Genomic DNA, 23,518 nt, shown 5'->3' on the forward strand with positions numbered 1-23,518 from the left:
ACGAGTCTATTATGACACCCGCAAGCCCCGGCTTACATCTGTAAGCTGCGCCCTCAAATTCCTCGTATTAATCCTGACATTGCACCAGACCTGACAGAATGAGGCATTACTAAGTTGCACAAACGTCTATTAAACAGATGCCTGGACGCAAGTATTAGCTCTCCGCACCCAACTTGAAGCAACCGATCGCCAAGACCCAACCACATACCGAACTCAATCCTGCAATTATGCGCTTCTCAACCGCAACACTCTGCTTCCTGTTCTCCGGCAGTATCTGTACTGCTGCGCCACGAGCCCAAATTCTCCCCAGAAGCAACGAACGCGACAGTCTCTTTCGACGTGTACCCGATATTGGAAGTTGTGTCCAGGACAGCTGTGGAAACGCTGGTTCTAGGCAAGGCTCGGAATGTACAACAGTTTGCGTGAGTTTTCGCCGTACTTCCTGGTCTTCTGGGGTCATGAAGATACTGACGCGACATCCAGAGCGGCATTCTCACCACTGGAACATGTGATTTCACGGGAGGTCCGCTGGGCATCTTTTATTGCCTTATTACATGAATGTCGCCAGTGCGAGGTACAAATTAGCTGGACTCTTTATTTTGTCGTACGGATTAACCAATGCTAGGCAAGGTTTATGGTTGGTTGGTTGTGAAGGCAAGGCTCTGCTCATCTCAGCCGAGTCGTTAGCGCGCACGGGATGAAAAGAAGCAAGACAGATTACCTAGGTACCTAGGTATCTATGAAAACACACACTCCTTCGGAAACATGTGCTATGTACACACCATCTATCATAACAACTGATACCACTCCCACACCCACTGACTCAACCTCACACTCGGCCGATCAAACACCTTCGTCCCCATTTCCGCAACAAAAAACATCACGGGGAGAGTCAACATCAAATTCAAGATAATCCCCGGCGTCAATCCCTGAGGTCCCACACTTGCGGGAAAATAGTCGTGCCACGCGCCTACTGCGATGCGATCAAAGGGCCAATTCGCATCGGGTCCTCCGAGATGAGAATATCCGCAGAGGATGAAGATTATACGCGAAAATGTTGCGCCGACGACGAGGTGGGTGAGGTAGAGGGAGAAGGAATGTCTTCCGAGATCTGTATGTGTGTTTCTCTAGTTGTTAGCGGAAGGTAATTTAGCTTAATTTGTAGGAGGGCTCGGGTTAAGAGAGGCTCTCTCTCTCTCTAGGTAGTTTTGCAAGAGCACCCATTTTTTGGGGCTGTTTCCTCTCTCTCTCTCTCTGCTATTTGTCTGTCGTTCCACTTACACTGTGCGAAATTTGTCTCGAAGAGGCTTTTGGCCCATTTGACTTCTTTGATTGATATTCCGAGTAAGCAGGCGCCCCAGAAGTACCTGAACGAGAAAAGATTGGTCAGCAAGAGCGTCTTTTCCGTTTCGCATACTACTAGAAACGATACTTCGAAAAAAGGCACAACTGACCAGAAATCGCGATATTCAAGAGTCGGCCAGTTCTGCCAATAATGGTACGGAACAATATTGAATAGCGTCTCTGGCCACGCACAGCGCTCAATCGCCTCTTTCGCCGACGGTCCTTTGAGCATCGGCGTGGAAGCAAATAGCAGACCCAGAATGATCCCTGCATTCAGCACGAGGGCATGTAGACGTTTGTGCTGGGCAAGATAGTGGGAAATTTTCGTCCAGGGGAGCCAGATGTGCGTGAGTTCACCTGAAGCGTTTAGAAGGTCGAGTTCGCATGAGAGCATGCCGACGAAGAAGGCGGCGAACCAGGAGCCTTTTTGTTTTCAATTTTTTGTTTTCTTTTGATCAGCCATACCATCTCTCACACAGGGATGCGCGAATGTATCTATGAGGTACTGTACTTACCCAAACCGAATAAGACAAGAAAAAAACTCAATGCAAGCGTGAGCAATATCCTTCTCTGCGGACGGAGTCGATGAACCACAAACAGCCATGCGAAAATGGCCATGCTACCTTTCAATTCGACCACAATAGTCCACGTGACAGGGTTGTACCGCATGGCAAAGGCAGTGAAATAGTTGAGAGTGTGCAGACAATCCAATATCCACCAGAGAAATTCCACAAAAATATTACTGGCGCGGCCACCGGACCAGTTCTCCTCGAATCCGGTAATGTGATAGAATACGATGATGAGCAGAGCGCTGAAAAATGCTGGCATGAGGAGACGGACGTGTCTGCGGATTATGGCCGATTGTAGTGCTTCCATGTACTCGGTTTGTCGCCCTTCGTGTAGCATTTGGATCATTCTTCGTGGGACGACGAACCCTATAAAACACAAAATGAAAAAAATCGAATTAGAAAGCCCTTTTCATCAAAGAAAACGAATTCAAACCCATGACAGGCACATCTCTAACCAACAAGCAACCCCACCCCCCCGCCTCTCCAAGAGAAAATAAAAGAGAAAATAAAAAAACTTACCAGAAATATAAAAAAACACCATCACAGCAAACGAGCCTCCAGAAAACAACAATCGCACCACAGGCCAATACGCCAGCGACCTCGTCTCATCATCATGGCCATAACCATAACATCGATGCAACCCCATATTCACCATAGCATGTTCATGCTGCAGCACCACCAACAAAGCCGCCACGCCTCGCAGCCCGTCGAGCCAAGAAGTTTCGTGGAGGACTTGCGGAGGAGAATGCACAATGAGACATTCTGGTAAAAGGAAATGGCCGATTGTGGAGAGGGAGGTTTGGAGGGTTGGGAGGATGAGGGTGGTAGTGGACTTGCGGGGAGGATTGTTGGGGGGTTTTTCGGTGCGCTCGTTGGGGGAGGAGGGGAGGAGGGAGGAGGAGGACATGGTTGGTGGGTTTGGTGGTGTTGCTTCTTGGAGGAGGAGGGGGTGGAGGATGGGGTGGAAAATTGCATGCTCTTGGATATAGATGGAGAAGGTCTCTTGTGTGTTGCGGCGGATTTCTCGCACGTTTCGTGGTAGCGAAGGTGATGTCGCTTTTTTTTCTTCCCTTTCCCCCCAGAGAGTAGTCCCTCCGACCTCAAAATCGCATCCAGCGACTGTCGAGCACGAATGCCATGAATGCCTTCTTCTTTGTCACACTTCTTGCCAAGATTTGGTTGCGCGACGATGAAGTTAAAGTATGCCTCGGGTGGCGCTGGATTGGATTGACTACCTCCTAAAGTTAGGGCGTATGCTAGCATGTGCTAGACATGGGTTGGAAATTATCGTATATAGTGAGGTATATGTATATATCAACATACGATTTCGTGTCCTACAAATGATCTGCTTTATCACCAAATCCGAAGAGGTGAAGTTGACCCAAACGCACCTGGTAGGCTGGTACCACCAACACATACCTGGGGATGTTCCAACCGAATCATGACTAATCCCCCAGCCCCCACGAAATGCACAAAAATAAACGCACTTTCACTCCCTGCCTGTTACGAGAAGCCTCCAGAAGGGCACGTGACCGGCCCCACCCGGTCACGTGCCGGGACCATGTATATTAGCTCCTACCCTCACTTAGATAAAAAATCATCTACTTGACGACTTCACAACAACATGGTAGCATCGGTCAAAACGTCCGACCAACCTCAACCAGCCTAGACACGGGCACCAGCCATTGAGCACCAGTCCGCGGACGTAAAAGAAGCCCACCCACCACCCAAGAAGTCGACAACAGCGCATATCGAACCTTCGGCCAGACCAGGTCAAGTTGATCCAACAGTTCGCCCTGTTCATCCGAAATACTCCACGAGCGGGCCCAGCGATACTCAAGGCACGTCTGCAGTCGTAGCCAAAGGACACTACATGTACATAACTGTCTCATACATATATCTCCGCGAAACCTCCCTCCATCTCTCTATACGCCAATCATATCTTCAACGCCCTGGTCATATCCTAGTCCTTCAGAGCGCAAGGCGGATTTTGCGACAAAGTCCACTACCACCATCGTATTATTGAGATTCGCGCGCGGGATCCAACTCTGTTGCTGGGGTTATGTAGTTGGCTGGCGGAGATCGAGGTTCTTGAACGTCTCTGGGGAGAGACTGGTGCTTAGATAGCTGGTGCCTACGCGTAGGCTAGTGGAGGGAAGGAAGTCTCTTCCGATGCTACCATTTTGTTATGAGAGAGAGTCAAAGATGAAGATCAAAATGTAATACCTACATATACAGTATCGCTTAGTCATGTGTAAGTCATAGTCATGGGGCTCCCCTTCCCCGCCAGGCCACCAGGGGAGCCACGCAGGAGGTAGCAACCCCTTCCCTTTGCTGCTTCCGTGACAAGGTACCATTTGTCCATTTGTTATGACGAAGCCATCATCCATGAACACCGAGCAATGTTGGACATCTGGCCTCTCCCCTCCGTACATGAGTGACGGCTCGGGGTTGGGCGGTGGAATAGCCCCCAATGCAATGTGCATTAGTTCCGTCATGGTAAACGATGCGAACCGTTCACCTTAGGGCATCCTCGTCGGCTGGAACTGCCCTATCCCTGGTACCGAAAATGCCAGCAGGTATCGGTCGTTAGGGTATATCGGAACTGACTAGTACGCGTATTTGATATCAAACTGGAAGTACAATTTGTGAGAAGGATTGGACAGAAAGTCTGAATATACCGCTTCTTGGTTATGCATCCAGTTCCCTGGTTGATCTTCGTATACCCAATAGTAATCGAATACCAACCGTGGCTGCTCTTGTCCCTCACGGGGTACAATCATGGGCGCTGCGTTCCACTCGGACAACTTGCCATTGAGAAAGGAAAAAGTAGTGAGTCCATCCTTTTCACGTCTCTTTTTTGGCTACACAGTCAAGCAGTCCTTTCCCTTTTCCCTTTCTCTTTCCCTCACTACTACAATCTCCTCTCACTCCTCGATTATTGCAGCATCTGCAACGAGAATCCCACAGTGGTCATCTTCGCCCCAGAGACAATTGCAATGCAAGCTTCGCTAATTACGTTTCTTCCCTTTCTGCTCCTCGACTACCAAAAATTTCGTTGAACAAATAGTTCCACCATTCGTTAAACCAATCTGTCCAATTGCTTTGAATCGTCTCATTGTCCTCTGGCTCAGATCTCTGGGCTATCTCTTTCTGCTCACTTTCCTGCTTCTTCTTCGTCTTCTTCGTCTTCTTCAAGATTTTGAGCAGCTGGAACGGGGATGATCAACTCGCTTGAAGGGGGAGCCGCGACTTGTGGTCTGTTGTCATCCAAGATTGGCGTCCTGGCTGAAGTCGAAGTGAGAAGAATGCCGTGAGAGTGATTGGAGGTCTTCGAGGCAGTCGATATGGCGCGGCGCCTTGGTGTGGAAGAGAGGGAGAAGAAGATGGGCGCTTTTGTTGTTTCCCGCGTGGCTGGAACAAGACTTCTTCATCATCATCATCTTCTTCTTCTTCTTTTCCTGGTGAGGATGGCGGTCGAGGTGGGGGCTCCAAGGAGGGTTCGGTCGCCTTCACGGACGACATGGGTGCGAATTCGCTGCGTGAGGTGGGGAGATGCGCGAGCGCGTCTGTGTCGTGATGGCCGTGAGTAGAACAAGCGGCGGAGGCGGTGGCTGCTGCTATGTTGTGGTTGTGCCGATGCGACAGCGTCTCGAACATTCTTGAGCGACCTCGCGTGGTGTCGACTTCTACCCCTTCCCCCCTCTCCCCCTCCTCTTCTTCAGTGGCCTTACTATATAGTCAGTGGCAATCTGCAAAGTCAGTGGATCAATTGCGTGCGTATTTGGTGGAAGCTTGAAAATGAAATTGTTGTTGTTGTTCTTCAGTCATTTTCACATTATGCGCGCTCGCTCGCTCGCTCAAACGCTGCAAGTTCTGCCTTCAGGTGTGTACTCAAAACACAGCCAGCATCTTCAACTCGCGAAGATAGCGAATGTGGCTTTCAACTCCGCATAGCAGAGTGTTCGTCTCAGTGATTCCGCTCGGGGCTACCTTGTGCTGTCAGAGCAGCTAGGTGTCACCTCCTATCCATTCTCATCAGAACACTGCGACCCTAGCGGAGAGATAGGATCGTCGCAGCAGCAAGGCAGATGAGCACAATGACAATCTTGACAATCTGTAAGCGGCGCTGGACCTGGGCTGCATACAATTCGCCCAACTTCTGGACCTCAGTCGCAGTGTACATCTTCTCTCCGTTTTTGTCCGTCTTTGGCACGTCAGTCTGTGCAGTTTTTGGCAGCATGGGACTCATGCTGGATTGGTGGTGAGCGCGGGGAGACGTAGCCTGTCTCTTAGGTGGGAAGTCCGTATCACCCTCCTAGGATGTCGCCTTGATGTCGCCCTTGTTGACAATAAAGGCCTCAATAGCTGATACGGCGGCCCATAGCCTGTTCTCCGCTTCTGGAAATACGAGTGATGCTGGGGAGTAGAAGACTTCATCGGCAACTTCCTCCTGATGGCGGGGGAGACAATGCATGAAGCGCCAGTCTTGCTTGGCTCCTCCACGGACAGCAAGATCCTTGGTGATTTGAAAACCGGCGAAATCTGCCAGTCTCTTCTTGGTCTCTGCTTCCTGTCCCATGCTGACCCAGGTATCTGTGACGAGGATGTCTGCGTTCTTGACTGCCTCTTCTGGCACGTTGGTCTCGGTGAGCTTGAATGCAGGATTGGTGCTCTTGATGATGTCGCGCATGAACGATGGGATCTCGTAGCCCTTTGGTGTGGCCACGCTTACTTCTACGCCCAACTTGGCAGCGCCAATGGCCAAATCGAACAGGACATTGTTGGCATCGCCGATCCAGGCGATTTTCAAGCCCTCGAGTCCCAAGCTCTCCTGGTTCCAGCTCTTGCTCTTTGCGCTGAAGGCTTCTACAATGGTCTGGAAGTCGGCAATGGTCTGGAGGGGGTGGTAGAGGTCCGACAGCGCATTGATGACCGGCTTGCTGCTGTGCTTGGCCAGGTCGGCCACGTCGTCATGCGCATTGACTCGGGCGACAATGCCCGACACCATGCTGCTGATGACCACGGAGGTGTCGTAGAGCGACTCATTCACTCCGAGCTGGATGTCGTTGGCGCCCAGGAACATGGGCTGGCCGCCGAGCATGGTGACCGCGCCCTCGGTCGACACGCGGGTGCGGGTCGACCGCTTGGTGAACATCAGGGCAATTGTCTGGGCAGACAACTTGCCCTGGAGGTGCGCGGGCACCACGCCCGACTTGACGCTCGCCTTGTACTTCGAGGCGTTGCGCACCAGCGCGGTCAGCTCCTGTGGAGCGAGCTCGCTGATGGAGAGGAAGTGTCTCGGGGCGAAGGGGGAGACGGCGGGGCGGGCGGACGTGCTGCTCATGCGCGTGGTGGGCTTGAGGGCGCGGAGAGCGGAGGCGCGGAAGGCTCGCGTGGTGGTCGCCATCTGTGCTGCTCGAGGTGGTGACGGTGGAGGAAGTGAAGTTTGGAAGTTTTCAGAAAAATATAGAGCTCCCCAGGGTCCGGGTCTATCCACCTCACAGTCACACTAAAATTCACTGCTCGGCTGACTACTCCACCCCTCACATGGCCGGATGTCGGAAGACCCCGCCCGTGCCAATCGCCGGACTCGACTAGGTACTGCAGCCTATCGCTATCGTCAGGCACCTCAGGCACCAGCTGTGCTAGTAGGTACCTGTAGTGGTACCTCCATGTACACGCCATGTAGTAGGTGTGCTGCGGTCATTGATCTACCGTGACTATGTAAAACGACATCCCACACTCACGACCGCACTACTCACCTGTGTATACATTGTCACTTGACACGGCCAGTGCAGCCTGGCCGTGCCGTTGTTTCCTTTGTCTCGTTGTGCATCCTCGACTGTATATCCACGACCCTGGCTTCAGCAGCTGTTGCGTCGAGACGTGAGGAACGAAGGCGACGGGACTAGCAGACCGATTGGCGGTGCGACACGACACGGCGACGACGACGGCGACGGCGCGACACCAACGACAATATGGCGGACGGCAGGCGAGCGGAAGACGGCCAGCGAGATGTCGAGGCCTCAGAGAGCACACCGCTGCTGGGCGCCGGACAGGCCGAGCATGCCGACCAAAGTCGACCGCAAGACGAGACCTCGGCGACATCCTTACTACGCGACATCCAGAGCAGCGGTCGCAAGAAGCGACGATGGCCCAGCATAGTCGCACTCTTGGCACTGTGCGTAGTGGCGGCGCTGATCATCATCTTCGCGTTTGTTGCGCCAGCTGCAGTGGAGCAGTATGCTGCCGAAGCCATTGTCTTCGAACCGACGAGCCTTTCCATCGACTCCTTTACGTCTACCGGAGTGCGTGCTCGAGTACAGGGCAACTTCAAGCTGGACTCGACAAGAGTGAGCACAGCATCCGTGCGGAGGCTGGGGAAGTTATGTACATACATTGCAGAGGAGGTTGAGACCGGCCGTGGAACCATGGCGGTCTCGCTGCCAGAGTACGGCAACGTGCTGCTAGGCACCGCACAGATTCCTCCTATCAAAGCATATATTCGGGATCAGCACATCACGGGCATCGACTTTCTGACGGATCTTGCGCCTGGAGATATCGAAGGGATTAGGCGGATTGCCAACGACTGGATCGATGGCCGTCTTGGTTCCCTGAGGGTGGTGGGCCGAGCACAAGTGCCCTTGAAGAGCGGCCTGATCCATCTCGGGCAGCAAATAGTGCAGCAAGAGATGACTTTCGACAACGACGATATTCCGGCCATTCCTGCATATGACATTAAGAAGCTCAACTTCCGCGAGGTGGACATTCCAGGTGGTAAGGGAATGGCTGCGGACGTGTCGGTCAAAGTCCAGAATGGCTTTCCCGTCGACTTCACCATCCCACCTCTGAGCTTCGGCGTTCTGGTAGACAACTGCGAGAAAAGTGATCCCTACATCATGCTCGCTCAGGCAATCACTGAGCGGATCCATATCCAGCCAAAGATGGCTGTCGTGGCAAATGCAACAGGGACTGTGCATCAACTACCAGCCGTCCTGACACAAGACTGTCCAGGCACGTCCAAATCGCCATTGGACATATTCTTAGGACGATACATCCACGGCGAGACGAACACCGTGTACGTACGTGGATCCGACTCGCCCGACCTCGACACACCTGGCTGGATCACGGACCTGATGCGGGACATTACCGTGCCTGTGCCTATCCCAGGCCGTAGTTTCGGCCACTTGATCAAGAACTTCTCTCTCACAGATACACACTTCAGCTTGCCGAACCCGTGGGCAGAGCCAAACACTCCCGCGGCCAATCCACGAATCAGCGCCAAAGTTCGTGCTTTGGTCGCTCTACCAGAAGAGATGAACTTCAGCATAGACGTCAATAAGGTCCGAGCGGACGCAGACGTATTCTACAAGGGCAAGAAACTTGGCCTGCTCGACTTGAGCAAATGGCAAGCTGCAAACAGCACGCGCATCGAGGCCGGAAAGGAAGATGGGCCGATGCTCATGGTGGAAAGTGCCGTAGAAGATGCGCCGCTGGAGATCCAAGACGAAGACGTGTTTACCGATGTCATCCAGGCGCTCATGTTTGGCAGCAAGACAGTCGTCATGTCCATCAAAGCCGAGGTGGACGTGGGCGTGGATACTGCCCTGGGCGATTTTGCGATACGGAAGATACCCGCTGAAGGCTCGGTGCCCATCAAGCGTAGGTCTTAATCGCCTCTCCTTGCTGTTCGGCAATGCATCATGATTTTACGAGTGTACGACATAGTGTAGATAGGCTAAGAAAAACCTTTAGCTATTTCTCGACCTCAACCGCCTTCCCATGGCGATCACCCACCTAAGCACGACGGAAAAGGCCTCATAGGAGGCCTTCACCCTCGGATCACGGACTTGAATATCGTGAATACCACCACGACATCGCTTACTATTCTCGCTGGCGCAAACATCACGAATCCCACCAATTACTCTGCCACGATACCATACATTGACATCCACATCATGAAGAACGGCTCATTACTCGGGCATGCCACGGCTCGCGATCTATCAATCACAACAGGTCTCAACGCAGGGCTCAAAGTCGAAGCCATATACGCTCCCCTCGACTTCGGGGGCCCCGCAGCGAAAGTCATAGGTCGCGAGCTCATCTCACAGTACATCTCCGGCTGGAACACCACCATCACATTACAGATGCACGAGAAATCCATCCCGGCCAACCCCAAATTGGGACGAGCGCTCTCACACTTCCCCATCGAAGTCCTCGCTCCCCAACTCGGAGCCCACTCGCCACCAAAAGACAAAAACCATCATGGCGCGCCAGACAACGGCGACAGTAAACGCAAAGTCTCCTCAGGACCACATTTCATCAAAGACGCCACCATGCACCTCCTCTCCTCCTCCGCCACCTTTCTCCTCCTATCCCCCCTCCAACATTCCACCCTCATCATCACCGACCTCAACGCCACCGCCTTCTACAACGAAGATCCCGCCGGTCATCCCCACGACATTGGCGACCCTGTGGGTGATATCATTTACACTCTCCCATTGGCTGTCCCTCCCATTTCAGAAACCCCTGGCGAAGAAGGCTTTTTGACGCCGAAATTGCCTGTGGATTGGAGTTTGGGAAGTGTGGGCTATGGAGCTGTGAAGAGAGCGCTTGGAGGCACGTTGAAGTTGAGTGCGAAAGCTGATGTCGGGGTGCAATTGGGTAGGTGGAGAGAGAGGGTGTGGTATCAGGGTGGTGGGTTGGGGGTGAGGATTCGAATCTGATGATGAGGAGGAGGAGGAGGAGGATGACTGTAGGATGGGGAGAGGGATGGGAGGAGGGAAGACGACGTCTAAGTAAGCAAGCAAGCAGCCATTGCGAATGTGAGTGTGAGTGAAATGAATGTTGGGTTCAACAGCACATGAATTGAGATGATAAATAGGAGCGATGGAGTTTTGGGCGCATGGTATGGAGGGAGGTGTAAATAGACGACTGTTGAAAGAAATGCGGCAAACATGGGCCAAGTGCACTTCAAAGTGAGTGTCCACCAAGGTATTGTATCCCGAGTCGTTGAAGCAATCTCATGAAAAATTTCACCACAGGAACCGAGCAAAATTTGGTTGGCATGCTACTCATTTTTCGATTCTTTTCTACATTTGTGTAGGCTGAGAAGTTGAGAAACTTTCTATCCACTAGCAAACCGTAGCAGCACCGTGCCACTTGGTATCTGACTCTGTGACGAGGCAATCGGTAAATAAATGCACCGTCCTAACAAGTACACAAGTTTCTCAAGTCCACCGGCCGTGTGTCATAATCGCCATACACTGAGCGCTGGTCCACGCAAGCCTACCTCAGGACCTGCACTCGTTGTGTGCGGTCGTCTCATGCGTGTTCTTCGCTGCTTCATGTCTCGTGAGAGGGTCAGAGGCTTTATCAGGCCACCCAGCCCAATTGCTCCAATGCATCATCCTTCTCCCCTTCTTCTTCTATACTCCGTCTTCCTTTGGAAAGCTCGACCTCTTGATCAAGTCACAAGTCATCTTCATCAAGCTCGGAGGGCTTGAGGAGACCTCCCACCTTGGCCATACGCTCGCGCTCGGCCTCCTTGGCGTCACGCATCGCCTTCTCGCGGTCTTCGGTGAAGAGCTCTGCATTGTCACCGGCAAATTCCTTGAGCTGGATCAAGAAATCACGCAAGATGAGCTTGAATTTTGGTAAATCCTCTGTGCTCTCGAAAAGCTGTCTGATGAAGTTGGTAATCTGCTGCCCTTGCAGATTTGGGAACGCGTTGCTGAGTAGAGTCGCGACAAAGTTCTGCAAGAAATCTCGGTTGCTTGTGCCGGCGGTGGCCTGTTCAGCGGTGTAGATGGGCGAGGAGATCTTGTTGGCACCGACCAGCCAGAAAAGTCTGGCGAGGAGCATCGACTGATACTTGAAGCCAGCCTTGTGATCCGAATCGGTAAGAACGAAGAACACATCCTGCAGAATTGTCGTGTAGAAGCTTTGAAAGAAAGCATCGCAGGTCTGCTGGTCAGTGTGGTTCGCCATATTCTCCACCAGCTCGATACACATGTTGAGACCCTCTCCCTCGACAGCACGATTGTCGTGCTTGGAAGCCCACATGCAGCTGTCAATGACCAGCTTGAAGTGTGTCTGGTCGAGCTTGATGAGAGCGGGGAAACAACGCTGGTTGATAGCGCGAAGAAGCTTGAAAAACTCCACACGGTGCTCGGGATACTCGGAGAAGTCTTTGTTGATCATGTCAAGTGTGCACTCAAAGCAATTGTCGAGAATGGCAGGAACTTGTGCAGTCATCATGCCCTAAGGTGTCTTGTCAGCATCGTCAAGCTTACCCTTCCGTACGAGAGCGCGTACAATCATGTACTTGCTGGTAGTCTGAGTCCAACGTACCTGAAGCTTTGTGATCAGCACGGTGATGACTGCGAGCACCTCCGCCTCGCGCGCATCCGGCACGTTGTTCTTGTAGTCGAGCAAGATAGCCTCTAGAAGTTGTGGCACCAATGTGCTGTGCACCATCTCGAGGTCATCCGCCTTCTCGACATAGGTCGTAATGAGCTTCAAAATCTCCTTCTTAATCGTCCTCAGACCGCGGACCTTCGGCATCTTGGTGGCAATGTTACCATCTCGTTGCACACTCTCGTCGATGAGCTGCGATGAGGCGCGGTACATCGTGAGCATATCCATGTAAATACGGCCAATTTGTGGATAGAAGTACGAGCCAATGCTACTGCATGCTGCCACGTTAGTCTTCATGATATTTCCAACGACCTTGATAGTTTCGCCATTCTGCAAGATGCTCGGATCTTGATGCGCCGACTGGATGATCTGATCCCAAGCGGAATTTGGCAGACTCATCAACTCTGCAATCAGTCTCTCTTGCGTATTCTTGTGGCCTTGTGCACTGATCATGTAGCCGCAAGCCTCATAGAATGTGTGCACCTGTTGTGGGGACAAGTCGCAGGTGATCTTGCGCATCGTCTTGACAATCTCATCGATGAACGGCTCGCTCTCTCCAGGTTGTTGAATGACGAAATGCCGCTTGCATTTGTTCGCGATCTTGATGAAGGTATCGCACGCCATATCCTGCACGCCCTCGTGCGTCTCGTGCATGAACTCGAAGAGCTTATTCACCACCGTCTTCAGGAACTTCCAGTGTGCCTTCAAGAATCGGGGGTACTGTCCGACGATGTACATTATGTTCGAAGCCACAACAGCCTTGTTGTCCTTTCCACGCTTCATCTCGGTCAGTCCCAATAGATCTTTAATGACAGTGACCAAGAAGCGCTTCTCCGTCTCTTCGTTCATGGCACCTGAGATCGAACCGATAGCCCAGCAAAGGGTGTTGCAATTTGCCCAGCTCCACTCAGTGCTATCGACTTGTCGAGCCAGCTTTTCAGACATGATCTGCTCTGTATCGACCACATCAAGATGCGTCAAGAACACCAAGCACTCTCGTGTAGTCTTGTACAGTTGGATCGTGTCAGACTCCTTGACGAACTCGCGTACGATCTCACCCTCATCGTTCTCAACGATGAGAACTTCCTCAGGTCGCACCATCTTTTCGATCATGACCTGTCTGAGATTCGAGAGTACGTCGATATACTTGTGTTTCCGCAGCGGGTAGTTGGCCATGATCTGCGGATTCATGGCACCTCCGCCATTCGCCATTCCGCTCATGTTGATCAGCGGGTTCATGTCCGTGATGGGAATCTGTTGCATTTCGTCGTACAGCTCGCAGACTAGCTTTGTCCAGTACTCCAGACAGATCTTGAAAATTTCGCGATCGTCAATCTGACTTATTCGGATGAGATAGAAGTGGCCGTGCATCAAGAAGTCGCGGTTTGGAAGTGCTTCGATGAGGCCAAGGTGGTTGCTGAAGAAGTTGCACAGGAAAAGGGCTAGATTCTGCACGAATTCTTGGTCTCTGCTGTTGGAGGCCGAATACGTTGACTTCAAATCCAACGACAAAGGGATGATCGTGGAGATGGTAGTCAGAGTCTCGGTGAACATCTCCACAAGCTTCTCGTCCCAATTGTGCTCAGTCTGCAAGCTGCCAATCTCCGTCAGACACTTCAGAGTGATGTTGCGAAATTCCGGCACCTCTAGGAATCGACTGCGCAGAAGCTCAATGAGCGACATGCCAGTGGGTGGAGTCTCAAAGATGTAACCTAGGGGGATCCAATTCAAGAAGCGCAGCAAAGTCTCAAGCGTGGCCTTGATGAGACTAGGCTGGTCAGCTGTGCGCAGAATCTCGGAGCAAAGCTGGTAGATGCTGGTGAACTCGTCACACATGCTCTGCTTGAGCTGTCTTGTCTTGGTACTTGTCATCTGCTCGGCCGAGAAGTCGAAGACCTCCTCAGACAGAAGACGCAATATGGCCATGTTGTTCTCGCAGATGGGAAGACTGGCCCGGCAAGATGTGACAATCTCGTTGATAAAGGTCGGCCAGTTGTGAGGCCACTCCTGCTTGAGGATGCTCACCAGCGTCAGATTGAGCTTGTTGAGTAGCGCGCGTTCCTTCTTGAGGCTCTCGTCTGTGCTGCTCTGCTGGATGATCACGTTGACTACGAAATTCCGGATGCCCATGCACTGGTCGCGCGGCAGGACCTTCCACCGCGTCATGATCACGCTGTCAAGCACCTGCAGTCCAAGGTACTTTGTCTGTGGGTATTGAGCCTTTTCGAGAATCTGGTCCACCATGAGCCAGGCATCTGGGTTCTCTTTGAATTGGTTGAGCGAAGCTTGTGCCGCCTTTTGCTGCTCACCACGGCCCTCGTAGAAGGCGCGCACCGTGGCATCGAGCTCCTCGATGGTCGCCATGGTTGCTATGAGGTGCGGACACCACTCGACGTTGGGTTTTATGTGTGACGATCGAGTAAAAGAAACAGAAGAAGACGCGCAAACCGCTGAGGGTGTTTAGGCGGCGTCTTTCATGCAGTCAGTTGCTTGTGAGAGTGGTCGAGATGCTTCGTGACACGGCGCTGGCGGAGGTGAAGTGCGGGAGTGTTTTTATTCTGTCGGTGTGAGCGGGCGGAGGATGCTGAATTGCTGATGCTGAGGTGCAGGCTCGGCAGCGTCTTCTTCGGAGTGTGTTCGCGCAGTGATCAGTCGCTGGCGGCGGCTGTTCCAAAGTGGCGGGTAGAAGAGCTTAGCGCGCAGATGGAGATGGAGCGGGAAGCGTCGCGTCACTGTCTGTCTGGTGATGATTACCAATACCTTACTCTGGTTGAGGTGGTGAGGTGGTGTGAGAAGTTGCTGAGTGCTGGAAGTTCTCTCGCGCAGCCCACGCAGCTCCCTAACAAGACTAGACAAGACAACACGACCGAGGAGCTTTTCTGCGGTGTTGCTGCCTCCTGCAGGTCGAGAGGTCGTTTGGTGCTCTTTGGCGGGGCCTTTGAAGCTTTCACATGACCACCACCATTCACTGCTAAACCCTGCATAACGACCTTGAGCATAAGAGGTACCTCCTACACCGAAATACCTCCTATCCTCCTGCGACACGTCGGCACAGACGGGAATACATGTGATTCGCTGAGGCTGGAATCATTCACTGACAGGGTCGGAGGCCTAGGACAACTGTGTGAGACCGCTCTTCCAGAACCCCAGAAGCCTTTAAATCAATCGTGGCCACGGAAACAAAACAAACTATGGCAAACCAGCCTCAGACACGCTTAGCAGCAGCGACACCCACATCGGGCAGTCAGACTATCACCTCTACCTCGTCATCACAGCCCTCAGCCACACTACGACTGCGAGGCGCGTCCCCGGCATTAACACCCCGAGTACAATGGGCAGAAGACGTGGTCGACAACGAAGGGATGGGGAAGAAGAGCTCCAAAGTCTGTTGCATCTACCACAAACCTCATGAACCCGGCGACAGTGATAGCGAGTCTTCTAGCTCGTCAGATTCCGATGCTGACTCCGAGCCGGACCTGAGTCGCGCGCATAAAGCTGGTGAGGGCAAGGGAAAAGGCAAGAGAGGAAGGAAACATGACTGTGGCGACGGTCGAGATGGTGGGGGCAGTGGTAAGGACCGGAAGCCAAGTCCCAATGCTTATGAGAGGCAACCGAAGTACAAGGGAAAGGGAAAGGCGACGGCGAAGACAATGAGTGAGGGATGAATATGGGTCGTGATTTTGGGAGGCTTTCCTATCGAATCGAGGGATTTCAATGACAGAGATGATGCCTACGATCGGTGGCTACCGGACGGGCTGCACCACATAAGGTATGCATGAAGGCATATCTATAATGTACAGCCGCGCGCTCTCTGGACCACCTACATCGCGTCTTCTCTGGTTCCTATTAGGACGATCCATGGAACCCAAGTGTTATGAGGCACAGCAGTATCCTTACATGCCAGCTGCCGAGCATAGGGCAATAGCACTCTGCGGGAGTCAAAATCCTGCTCTTACTTCGCGCGCGGTGCAATTAGCTTGCCAACTTAGACCAGTATGGGGCGAGTCGGAGGATCTTGGGATTTTTGAGTTGTCTCATTCTCAGCTCACGACACAACTGCTCAGTCTCCCGCCTGGCTCTCTTGGAGCGCCTTCTTCGCGTCCTCGGCCTGCTCAATCGGAATGCGAACAAGGGTCTGCGGTAGCTGTGGCTTCGTTTCGTTCTCCGTTTCCTCGGCCTCGGTTTCTTTTGGCTTCGGTATAGCAGCTGCACAAATATTAGCTTCTTATCACGGCGCTGTTTGTCGCAGTGAGGGGCTCATACCACTAGCCATATGTATTGCTCTCAGCACAGTGTTCCAGTTGGCCATGACTGCAGCCACGGCCTCAGTGCCATTACTCAATGTTCCCAACTTCTCTTCCAGCTGCTGCATCTGTCCTGCCAGACCCGCCGACAGGTCGCGTAACTGCTTTAGACTTTCTAGTTCCAGCTTCTTCTCCTTGATGCGCGATTGCAGGACCGAGGATTGTGAGTTCGTAGACGCATGTCCACCCAGCCCCGAGGACGGCCGCATCATGCCTGATGTTGGTCGAGGAGCATAGGACATGTTTGTGGTTGTTCAGGAACGTAGTAGGTACATGTACCTAGTAGTGTTTCATGCCATGTGAAAGACTATCATCATCACGGCGACCCCGCGACCGACGCGTTGCGAAAGGCGCGAAATTAAGCGAAAGTTAGCGTTGGCCCGAGCAACAAGCAGAACGACGAGCGCGTAAACAACGAACATTTCAGCCAAGAAGACGATCGGACACACCACATTGCTAATGCCGGCATATCAATCAATCGAACACTCTATACCACAGCAGTCATATGAACGACGTTGCTGAAGCCGCGTCCCTCTCGCCCAACTCGCAATTGTCACCTGCACGCGTGCCTTTCGTGGATGGCGCGCTTGAACGAACCTGCCACCGCGACGGCGACCAGTCTGGTCAACGGCGTTGGAGTGGGAGCTGCAGGAGCGGAGAGTGTCGAAGTCTGTAAGTTGCTTTTTGTACTCGACATCTTGAGCATGCGCACATCCGAGCAGAGACATGCGCACGAAATCGAAGCTCCACAAAGTCCCACCCGCAACTGACTTGGCCGAAGTGAAACGAAGATTCATACGGCAGAATCGCGAACTTGCCAAAAACAACTCAACACAGTCATTACGCATACGAAGTCTCGAGCTAGAAGTCGGCAAGCTCTTGGGCGATAATTTGGATCTGAGAGAACAGGTGTTTAGTCTGCAGAATGAGCTATACAATGTGCGCATGCGGGCCAACCACGCGGCAGCGAGACGAGTCAAGGATGATCTGAAGGCGAAGCTGGCTGAGTTGAGTGGTCTGATAGACGGCATCGATGAGGAAGAGGCGGTCGAGGAGCGAGAGGTGCCGGAGAAGGCTCGCATACTGAGCCCGAGCAGACAGCAATACCGGGAACGGCAGCCACTGGCGGAGCTCATGCAGGAGACCCAGATGCCAACAATCGCGGAGGATAAGATGTTCCCGAGAAGATCGCTAGACGAGCAGGACTTTAGGCAGATCAGACTCAGTGATGGCAGTGCTGCTATAGGCAGTCCCGATCTTGGTCCTCCGCCAGTGGCGCACTTCGATGATCTACCAAAGCTGAGTCAAGAAGATACATTGGAGCACGGCGGAGATGAAAGAGATGAGGAGGAAGAACTGCTACCAACCATCAACCTGGAGACACGACGCAAGAGGAAAGATCCGTCGCAGCCTCGAGAATCACGAAGATCTTCTATCGTGGCTCACAGCCCCATCAAGCCAGAAGATGCGCCACATTCGATGCTCAAGACAGGTGCGAAAAGGAAATTGGCTGATCGCGACACTGAGAAGCTCATCAAACCTCCGGCTCAAGAAGACTTCACTTTTAGTAGGAGAGCTTCTGCTACGCAATCCCCGCCTCTACTAGAGATGCAAAATGAATCGGTTCAGTTTCCGGCACCCGCAGAAGAGCTTGAGCGGCCAGTCTCACCAGTGAAGCCACCCAGAAGAATCCTGGGCGATAAGAGCACCAACATGTCGCCGGTGAAAGTGACAAGCCGCACAGCAGACTCGATCAAGGACGACCTCAGGAAGCCTGCACCACCAAAGTTCAATGCTACCAAGGAACGGCCGTCTTCTCGTGGGAGTCGAAGGATATCGTCCATCTCTTCGATTCCAGCTCCACCTGCACGGGAAGAGGTTGTCAGCACTGTCGATGTTCCGCTATCCCGACCTTCGTCTACAGACTTGGTGCCAGAGACACCCGCAGCCCTGGACGTATTCTCCCCCGTTACATCCGAGCCATCGGCCCAGCAGCTCGGTGCCCGAGATACGCCTCCGCCGTCAGACCTGTCGTCCATCAGCAATACGACCGAAGGCGGACAACGACCCTCGCGCCGAGCACGATCAGCAGTAAATTACGCGGAGCCCAGTCTGGTGGCGAAGATGCGTCGACCGGACAAGAAAATGGCAGATGCCATATCTGGACTTCAAGACCACAGGCGGGTTATGAGCTCATCAACGACTTCTAAGCGCACGGGATCGGGGATTGTCAAAGTCAAAGAAGAGCCCACAGACGAGTCTTCCTGGGCCGGTCTCCCACATACGAGCAGCATCAGCGGAGAAAGCATGGGCTCGCCGCTTCGCCATTTGACGACTGACGATGGCTCGCGCCTTTCCCCACGCGCTTCACCTCGCGTCTCTCCTTCCCGGTCTTCCAGCTTGCTGTCGTTGTCAGACGGAGACAACATCGATGTGGGAGCGAGGCCAATATCATCCAGTGGATCGATCTCTACCCTCCTCGCGAATTCTAGGAAAAGACGCGAGGCGTTGGATAAACGAATCAGTCCGCCACCGAGCACAGCTTCGACGGAAGTGGATGCTGCGGCGAAGAGATTGGAAGAGCTTGAGTTGTATGACTTGCGAGACTCCAGTTCGCCCGCTGGCCCAGATGCTGCTTCGGGTGCAGCAGTGACGACGACTACAAATACTGCGAGCCACCGACGGCATAGTAGTGTGCCCAAGGGCGCAGTTGCAACACAGGGGATTGCAACTGCGAAGCATGTCAGTAGTGCGGATACTGGTGCCACAAGTCATGGGACCAGGATGAGTAGTCGTCGGAGAAGCATGATGTTGTGATCAGAGCGTCAGGGCCGTAAGGTATCGTCGAGCTTGTCTACATGGGTACATGTAGTGGTCTCTTTTGGTGATGAGAGCAATCGTTGTTGGTTCTTCATACAGCGTTTGGAGAGGTAGTGATCAATTAGCACGATACCCACCCTACCATCTCCTTTGGACGATGGACCTGTTCACATTGCTCGTCTCACCCAGATTGCTTCCTGCGATACCATCATCATGAAGTCAGTATTTCTTCACCAGACCTAGGTAGATGGCTCTGTTTCTGTGTGTCAACTACCTTACCTACCTTGTGTACGAGAGATGAAAGAGCCTTTTGTGAATGACTAAAGTAATGTACCTACGGTATGTAAGGTATGTAGGGTACATAAATGTAAATCACATTCACCAACCTTCTACTAAACGAGGTTACCTTAGTATCATATATGTCTGTAGTAAGTAAGTATGTAAGGTAGGTAAGTAGTTATTGGGTATATATTTCTTGATTGATGTTGATTGTTGCTATTGATGTTGATGTGGATGTTGATGTTGATGTTCTTGAAGTATTATCTTATCGAGTAGGGTATTTTCGCTATAGGTACAATAGACGCCCCGGGGCAGCCGGGCTAGAAATCTAGAACCTGGCCTGCTCGAGCTGTGTTTGTGAGAAAAAAGGTAAAAACTGTACTGCATTCGTCTGCAGGGTCCTAGCTCAGGTAGGTACTGCAAGCAGCAAAGGTAAACGCACTGCCAAGAGCCTTTGTACGGAATGATTTGTGATTCTTTTGCATAAGGTAAAAGAAGAATTCACGAGCGGTGCATGTACTCGGCTACACACACGACCTGCGAGAAGGTACCAAAGAATTGAGAACGCGTTGTCTGAAGCACCTTACGGAGTAACGGAGGTAAGAGAGGTTCGAACAGAAAAAGCCAAACGGGTTCGTGTAGCGAGCGAGCCAAGCCCCAAGGACCTACCGTTTCTACTGTATCAGTGTATCTGGACCCTATCAGACAGAGGTATATGTATCCGCGCGCGTCGGAAAGTCAAGACAATGGCTTGATGGCGTTGCAAATAGTGTTTCGGGTCAAGCCTTGCGAGCCCCTCTATAGCCTAGGTGCATGTATGTGATGTAGTTGTTGTTACCTATCTGACCATTGTCCCGAGAGAGAGAAGAAGAAGCTGTTGGTGCCAAGTGGTTGATACCAAGCTCTACGTAATAATGTACCCACAATATACGTGTATGTGCGTAGTCTGTGATAAAATTGATCTTCATGGTAGATGCTCGGAAAGGATTATTCAAAGCAAAGAAAAGATGGTTTCGTGAGCCAGACCCCTGCGGCCGTTCGACCAGCCTGTCGGAATGAAGGCCGGGCCGTATTGCGCACTGTTTTGACAGGTCTAGGATGTTCAGGTTTGACTGGTCGAGGAGAGTGGAAAGTGGTAGGAGTGGTAGGAGTGGTAGGGAGAGGTACCTGTATCAACTAGGATGGCCTGTTTCGCTACCATGTTGGCTGTACGGTGACCTGTACCTGTGTCTTGTCTTGCACCTCCTGTACACCTCATGCTTCTCCTTTCACAACTTCATAATACAGTACAGTACCTTATGTATGAAAGTAGAGTACACAAGTGCAGTGAATGGATGAATAATCGGCGAGGCGAGCGTCGTATGCAGTAGTCCACATTGTCGTCACAGCACCCACAGCATCCACACCACTTATCCTCAAGCAAGTAGTACAGGCTAAATTAAGACACGGCAGGAGCGCGTGTTCGGGAAGCTTGCAGGCTTTCTAACTAGGAGGTAAATGCACTGGCAGGTTCTTTTTCCATGTGGCGAAGCTCAGAGACGCCCACGTTTACTGACCTTACCTAGTAATATCTCCTACCTAGTACCTCCCTCCTAGTACTCGCACAGCAACAACACCGACACCGACATCCTCCTCCTCTTTCTCCCTCTCCCTCTCCCTCTTCTCCTTCTTCTTCTTCACTCACTCACGCACCCTTTCTGACTACCGAAGAAGTCCCTTGTACTCACTCGCTTGTACATTCTTCTTCTTCTTCTTCTTCTTCCATCGCCGCCACTTCGACCGGGAAACTCTAATAGCCTTCTTCTAGCCCATTCTACCAAACCTCAAACGAAAGTCTGTGTGTTCGCAGCAGTGTAATTTCGACAAATCCACCAATCGATCACGCTGATCACCGCCCTCTGAGTTGGAAATCTGTTCCAGCCTCAGGCTCTGCCCGATTGGCTTATGACTCCCCCAGTTGCTCCTGCTGCAGCAGTCATGCTCTCTTTCCTCCTTGGATTCGCACAAATCGACGCTGAAGAGATTCCCGGTGGCATTGTTCCCAACAAAAGGCAAGCTGTAGGAACTGGTGTGACGACCACCGCGAGCGAAACCCAATCCACTACCATGTCGACTCCTTCAACCTCAGCAACTGATGTCGATTCAACCACCGAATCGACGCCTGCTGCCCCTTCAACCACACAAAACCCTACCACTCCGACCACCGAGACTACTGTCGCTGCTCCAACCGCTCCGACCACTTCTTCTGCTCCTGCTCCTTCACCTTCACCTTCCACACCCGCCAACACTACGCCGACCTCAGATGCCACTACAGAGACGACAACGCAGCCTGCGCCTTCGCCTTCAACTTCAACTGTACCAACCACGATCGAAGTGACGACCACAAACTCCGCTGGATCTGTCGTGACCTCGAGAATCACCTCATCAATCATAGCAGTGGCATCACCTACGAGCAGCTCCGATGCTGTCGTGAATCTAGGATCGACCACCATCAACCGCTCCACACTTTCGAGCAACTTGGTCATCACCAGGCCTTTCACCACCTCCGCAACTGTTGCCTCCACATATACCTCATACTTCACTCAGGATGGTACCCTCGCAAGCGCAGTCTTCACTACCCAGCAGGTTCTGGCCACCACTGGTGTAGCCACATCGACCATCTCGCCTGATCTGCAAGGCGGCGGCAGTGGTGGTGGCGGTGGCGGTCTCTCTTCCAGCTCAAAGTCCATTATTGGAGGTGTCGTCGGTGGTGTGGGAGGAGCCATCCTCGTCGGTGGAATCGCCATTGTAGCCTGGAGACTCTGGGGGAAGAAGAAGCAACGAGCTGTAGGGCAGCACAGTTACAATGACTCGATGGATCATAGCCTACAGAAAGGCGAAAGCTCTCCGGCCCAGTTGGCTGGCGGCACTGGACTGGAGAGATATCAGCAACCTCACGTCAACACTGCGAGCAACTTTTGAATCGTCTTCAGTGGTGAAGGGGCGCTGCGCAACTCGACAAGCGATGCATTGATCTTTTTTTCCCTTTCGTGCTGCATTTCGAGCGTAACGATGGATAACGAACGGTACATCACACAGCGTGCATAATTTACTCGTGTCGTATATTGCCCATTTCTGGCAATGTAGGAAGAATTTAGAAAGGAAAGTTAGAAAGGAATGGAATGGACTCTTGGCATGGGAAAGATATAAAGAACAAAAGCTATCGTTGCTCTCGTCCTCAGCACAGAGAGGAAAGACTGTCACCACGACAAATAGGGATTTTCTTACCTTTTGGGTGTCGATACCAATCAATGTATAGTATTTGTTTAATTACATGGACAGGACTTGTGTGTGTGTGGATTCCAGAGTACTTTCGTGATGGCGAGCTAATGTCCAAAAAAAGAAAGATGGTACCTTACTGCTAGACGTAAGTAAGGGTACAGGTACAGGTACAGTACCTACCCAGTCCCTTGGAGTATTGTTTGACTTCTAGTTCTATATAGTTCTACTAGATCTTACTACGCCCGTTACCTACATAGGTAAGGTAAGGAGGTAGAGCTTAGGTTCGAGAGAGAGACTAAAATGATACCTAGACAAGGTAAGGTATGCTCTAACTAGTATATGATTTGTAGCGAAGTATATATATACTAATACCTACAATTCAAAAGCTAGGAGGAGGTAGAAGGTAGCAATTTAGTATCTCCCTTACCTAGTAAAGGTATCTAGATAGGAGGTAGCTATATATACATTACCTTCTAGGTTACCTATACCTACCTTACTTATTAAAGACAACAAGACAAG

The 23,518-nt window shown here is 52.0% G+C and overlaps 11 protein-coding genes across 11 annotated transcripts; 5 read left to right on the forward strand and 6 right to left on the reverse strand.

Annotated features, from left to right (window-relative positions):
• Nucleotides 1–731: 731 nt before the first annotated feature.
• On the reverse strand, nt 732–2,820 carry SEPMUDRAFT_74254 (uncharacterized protein; the record flags this gene model as incomplete). Its single annotated transcript, XM_016910057.1, has 5 exons — nt 732–1,111; nt 1,282–1,367; nt 1,455–1,767; nt 1,860–2,279; nt 2,433–2,820. The coding sequence occupies 5 exons, from the start codon at nt 2,818–2,820 to the stop codon at nt 789–791; spliced, it is 1,530 nt and encodes a 509-aa protein (XP_016756650.1). The 3' UTR covers nt 732–788.
• Nucleotides 2,821–4,601: 1,781 nt separating this feature from the next.
• On the forward strand, nt 4,602–5,372 carry SEPMUDRAFT_152167 (uncharacterized protein). Its single transcript, XM_016907283.1, has one exon. The coding sequence runs from the start codon at nt 4,607–4,609 to the stop codon at nt 4,973–4,975; it is 369 nt and encodes a 122-aa protein (XP_016756651.1). The 5' UTR covers nt 4,602–4,606; the 3' UTR covers nt 4,976–5,372.
• Nucleotides 5,071–5,573, reverse strand: SEPMUDRAFT_121307 (uncharacterized protein; the record flags this gene model as incomplete). The annotated part of the gene is made up of 2 exons (XM_016901678.1): nt 5,071–5,272; nt 5,335–5,573. 2 exons carry the CDS (start codon nt 5,571–5,573, stop codon nt 5,071–5,073), a joined length of 441 nt encoding a protein of 146 aa, XP_016756652.1.
• On the reverse strand, nt 5,398–7,328 carry SEPMUDRAFT_152168 (ornithine carbamoyltransferase). The gene has a single exon (XM_016907284.1). It carries the CDS (start codon nt 7,321–7,323, stop codon nt 6,232–6,234), a length of 1,092 nt encoding a protein of 363 aa, XP_016756653.1. The 5' UTR covers nt 7,324–7,328; the 3' UTR covers nt 5,398–6,231.
• SEPMUDRAFT_121308 (uncharacterized protein) lies at nt 5,828–6,165 on the reverse strand (the record flags this gene model as incomplete). Its single annotated transcript, XM_016901679.1, has 2 exons — nt 5,828–5,902; nt 6,013–6,165. 2 exons carry the CDS (start codon nt 6,163–6,165, stop codon nt 5,828–5,830), a joined length of 228 nt encoding a protein of 75 aa, XP_016756654.1.
• A 294-nt stretch (nt 7,329–7,622) lies between the features above and the next one.
• Nucleotides 7,623–10,944, forward strand: SEPMUDRAFT_128861 (uncharacterized protein). The gene is made up of 2 exons (XM_016902238.1): nt 7,623–9,578; nt 9,672–10,944. The coding sequence occupies exons 1-2, from the start codon at nt 7,895–7,897 to the stop codon at nt 10,640–10,642; spliced, it is 2,655 nt and encodes an 884-aa protein (XP_016756655.1). The 5' UTR covers nt 7,623–7,894; the 3' UTR covers nt 10,643–10,944.
• A 37-nt stretch (nt 10,945–10,981) lies between these two features.
• On the reverse strand, nt 10,982–15,132 carry SEPMUDRAFT_128862 (CRM1_C-domain-containing protein). The gene is made up of 2 exons (XM_016902239.1): nt 12,270–15,132; nt 10,982–12,179 (listed from the first exon to the last, which is right to left on the reverse strand). Exons 1-2 carry the CDS (start codon nt 14,697–14,699, stop codon nt 11,388–11,390), a joined length of 3,222 nt encoding a protein of 1,073 aa, XP_016756656.1. The 5' UTR covers nt 14,700–15,132; the 3' UTR covers nt 10,982–11,387.
• An 82-nt stretch (nt 15,133–15,214) lies between these two features.
• SEPMUDRAFT_128865 (DASH_Dad2-domain-containing protein) lies at nt 15,215–17,066 on the reverse strand. The gene is made up of 3 exons (XM_016902240.1): nt 16,599–17,066; nt 15,445–16,541; nt 15,215–15,339 (listed from the first exon to the last, which is right to left on the reverse strand). The coding sequence occupies exons 1-2, from the start codon at nt 16,879–16,881 to the stop codon at nt 16,396–16,398; spliced, it is 429 nt and encodes a 142-aa protein (XP_016756658.1). The 5' UTR covers nt 16,882–17,066; the 3' UTR covers nt 15,215–15,339; nt 15,445–16,395.
• On the forward strand, nt 15,215–17,066 carry SEPMUDRAFT_159405 (PPI_Ypi1-domain-containing protein). Its single transcript, XM_016907843.1, has 2 exons — nt 15,215–15,339; nt 15,445–17,066. The coding sequence occupies exon 2, from the start codon at nt 15,527–15,529 to the stop codon at nt 15,998–16,000; it is 474 nt and encodes a 157-aa protein (XP_016756657.1). The 5' UTR covers nt 15,215–15,339; nt 15,445–15,526; the 3' UTR covers nt 16,001–17,066.
• Nucleotides 17,067–17,149: 83 nt separating this feature from the next.
• On the forward strand, nt 17,150–19,594 carry SEPMUDRAFT_94270 (uncharacterized protein). The gene is made up of 2 exons (XM_016910633.1): nt 17,150–17,311; nt 17,421–19,594. The coding sequence occupies exons 1-2, from the start codon at nt 17,218–17,220 to the stop codon at nt 19,454–19,456; spliced, it is 2,130 nt and encodes a 709-aa protein (XP_016756659.1). The 5' UTR covers nt 17,150–17,217; the 3' UTR covers nt 19,457–19,594.
• Nucleotides 19,595–21,348: 1,754 nt separating this feature from the next.
• On the forward strand, nt 21,349–23,144 carry SEPMUDRAFT_152176 (uncharacterized protein). Its single transcript, XM_016907285.1, has one exon. It carries the CDS (start codon nt 21,683–21,685, stop codon nt 22,697–22,699), a length of 1,017 nt encoding a protein of 338 aa, XP_016756660.1. The 5' UTR covers nt 21,349–21,682; the 3' UTR covers nt 22,700–23,144.
• The last annotated feature ends 374 nt before the right edge of the window (nt 23,145–23,518 follow it).

This window comes from Sphaerulina musiva, assembly GCF_000320565.1.
Source record: "Sphaerulina musiva SO2202 unplaced genomic scaffold SEPMUscaffold_12, whole genome shotgun sequence".
NCBI classification, from domain to species: Eukaryota; Fungi; Ascomycota; class Dothideomycetes; order Mycosphaerellales; family Mycosphaerellaceae; genus Sphaerulina; species Sphaerulina musiva.

Excerpts from the sequence above, each read along its gene's own strand:
- SEPMUDRAFT_128865 (XM_016902240.1), bottom strand. The coding sequence starts at position 16,881 with ATGTCCTATGCTCCTCGACCAACATCAGGCATGATGCGGCCGTCCTCG. Across the intron at positions 16,542-16,598 it reads AGCAATACATATGGCTAGTG|CTGCTATACCGAAGCCAAAA; the intron begins GTATGAGCCCCT and ends ATATTTGTGCAG.
- SEPMUDRAFT_159405 (XM_016907843.1), top strand. The coding sequence starts at position 15,527 with ATGGCAAACCAGCCTCAGACACGCTTAGCAGCAGCGACACCCACATCG.
- SEPMUDRAFT_128861 (XM_016902238.1), top strand. The coding sequence starts at position 7,895 with ATGGCGGACGGCAGGCGAGCGGAAGACGGCCAGCGAGATGTCGAGGCC. Across the intron at positions 9,579-9,671 it reads AGGCTCGGTGCCCATCAAGC|CTATTTCTCGACCTCAACCG; the intron begins GTAGGTCTTAAT and ends AAAAACCTTTAG.
- SEPMUDRAFT_152168 (XM_016907284.1), bottom strand. The coding sequence starts at position 7,323 with ATGGCGACCACCACGCGAGCCTTCCGCGCCTCCGCTCTCCGCGCCCTC.
- SEPMUDRAFT_152176 (XM_016907285.1), top strand. The coding sequence starts at position 21,683 with ATGACTCCCCCAGTTGCTCCTGCTGCAGCAGTCATGCTCTCTTTCCTC.
- SEPMUDRAFT_128862 (XM_016902239.1), bottom strand. The coding sequence starts at position 14,699 with ATGGCGACCATCGAGGAGCTCGATGCCACGGTGCGCGCCTTCTACGAG. Across the intron at positions 12,180-12,269 it reads TGCTGATCACAAAGCTTCAG|GGCATGATGACTGCACAAGT; the intron begins GTACGTTGGACT and ends AAGACACCTTAG.
- SEPMUDRAFT_152167 (XM_016907283.1), top strand. The coding sequence starts at position 4,607 with ATGCATCCAGTTCCCTGGTTGATCTTCGTATACCCAATAGTAATCGAA.
- SEPMUDRAFT_94270 (XM_016910633.1), top strand. The coding sequence starts at position 17,218 with ATGGCGCGCTTGAACGAACCTGCCACCGCGACGGCGACCAGTCTGGTC. Across the intron at positions 17,312-17,420 it reads AGCGGAGAGTGTCGAAGTCT|TGAAACGAAGATTCATACGG; the intron begins GTAAGTTGCTTT and ends ACTTGGCCGAAG.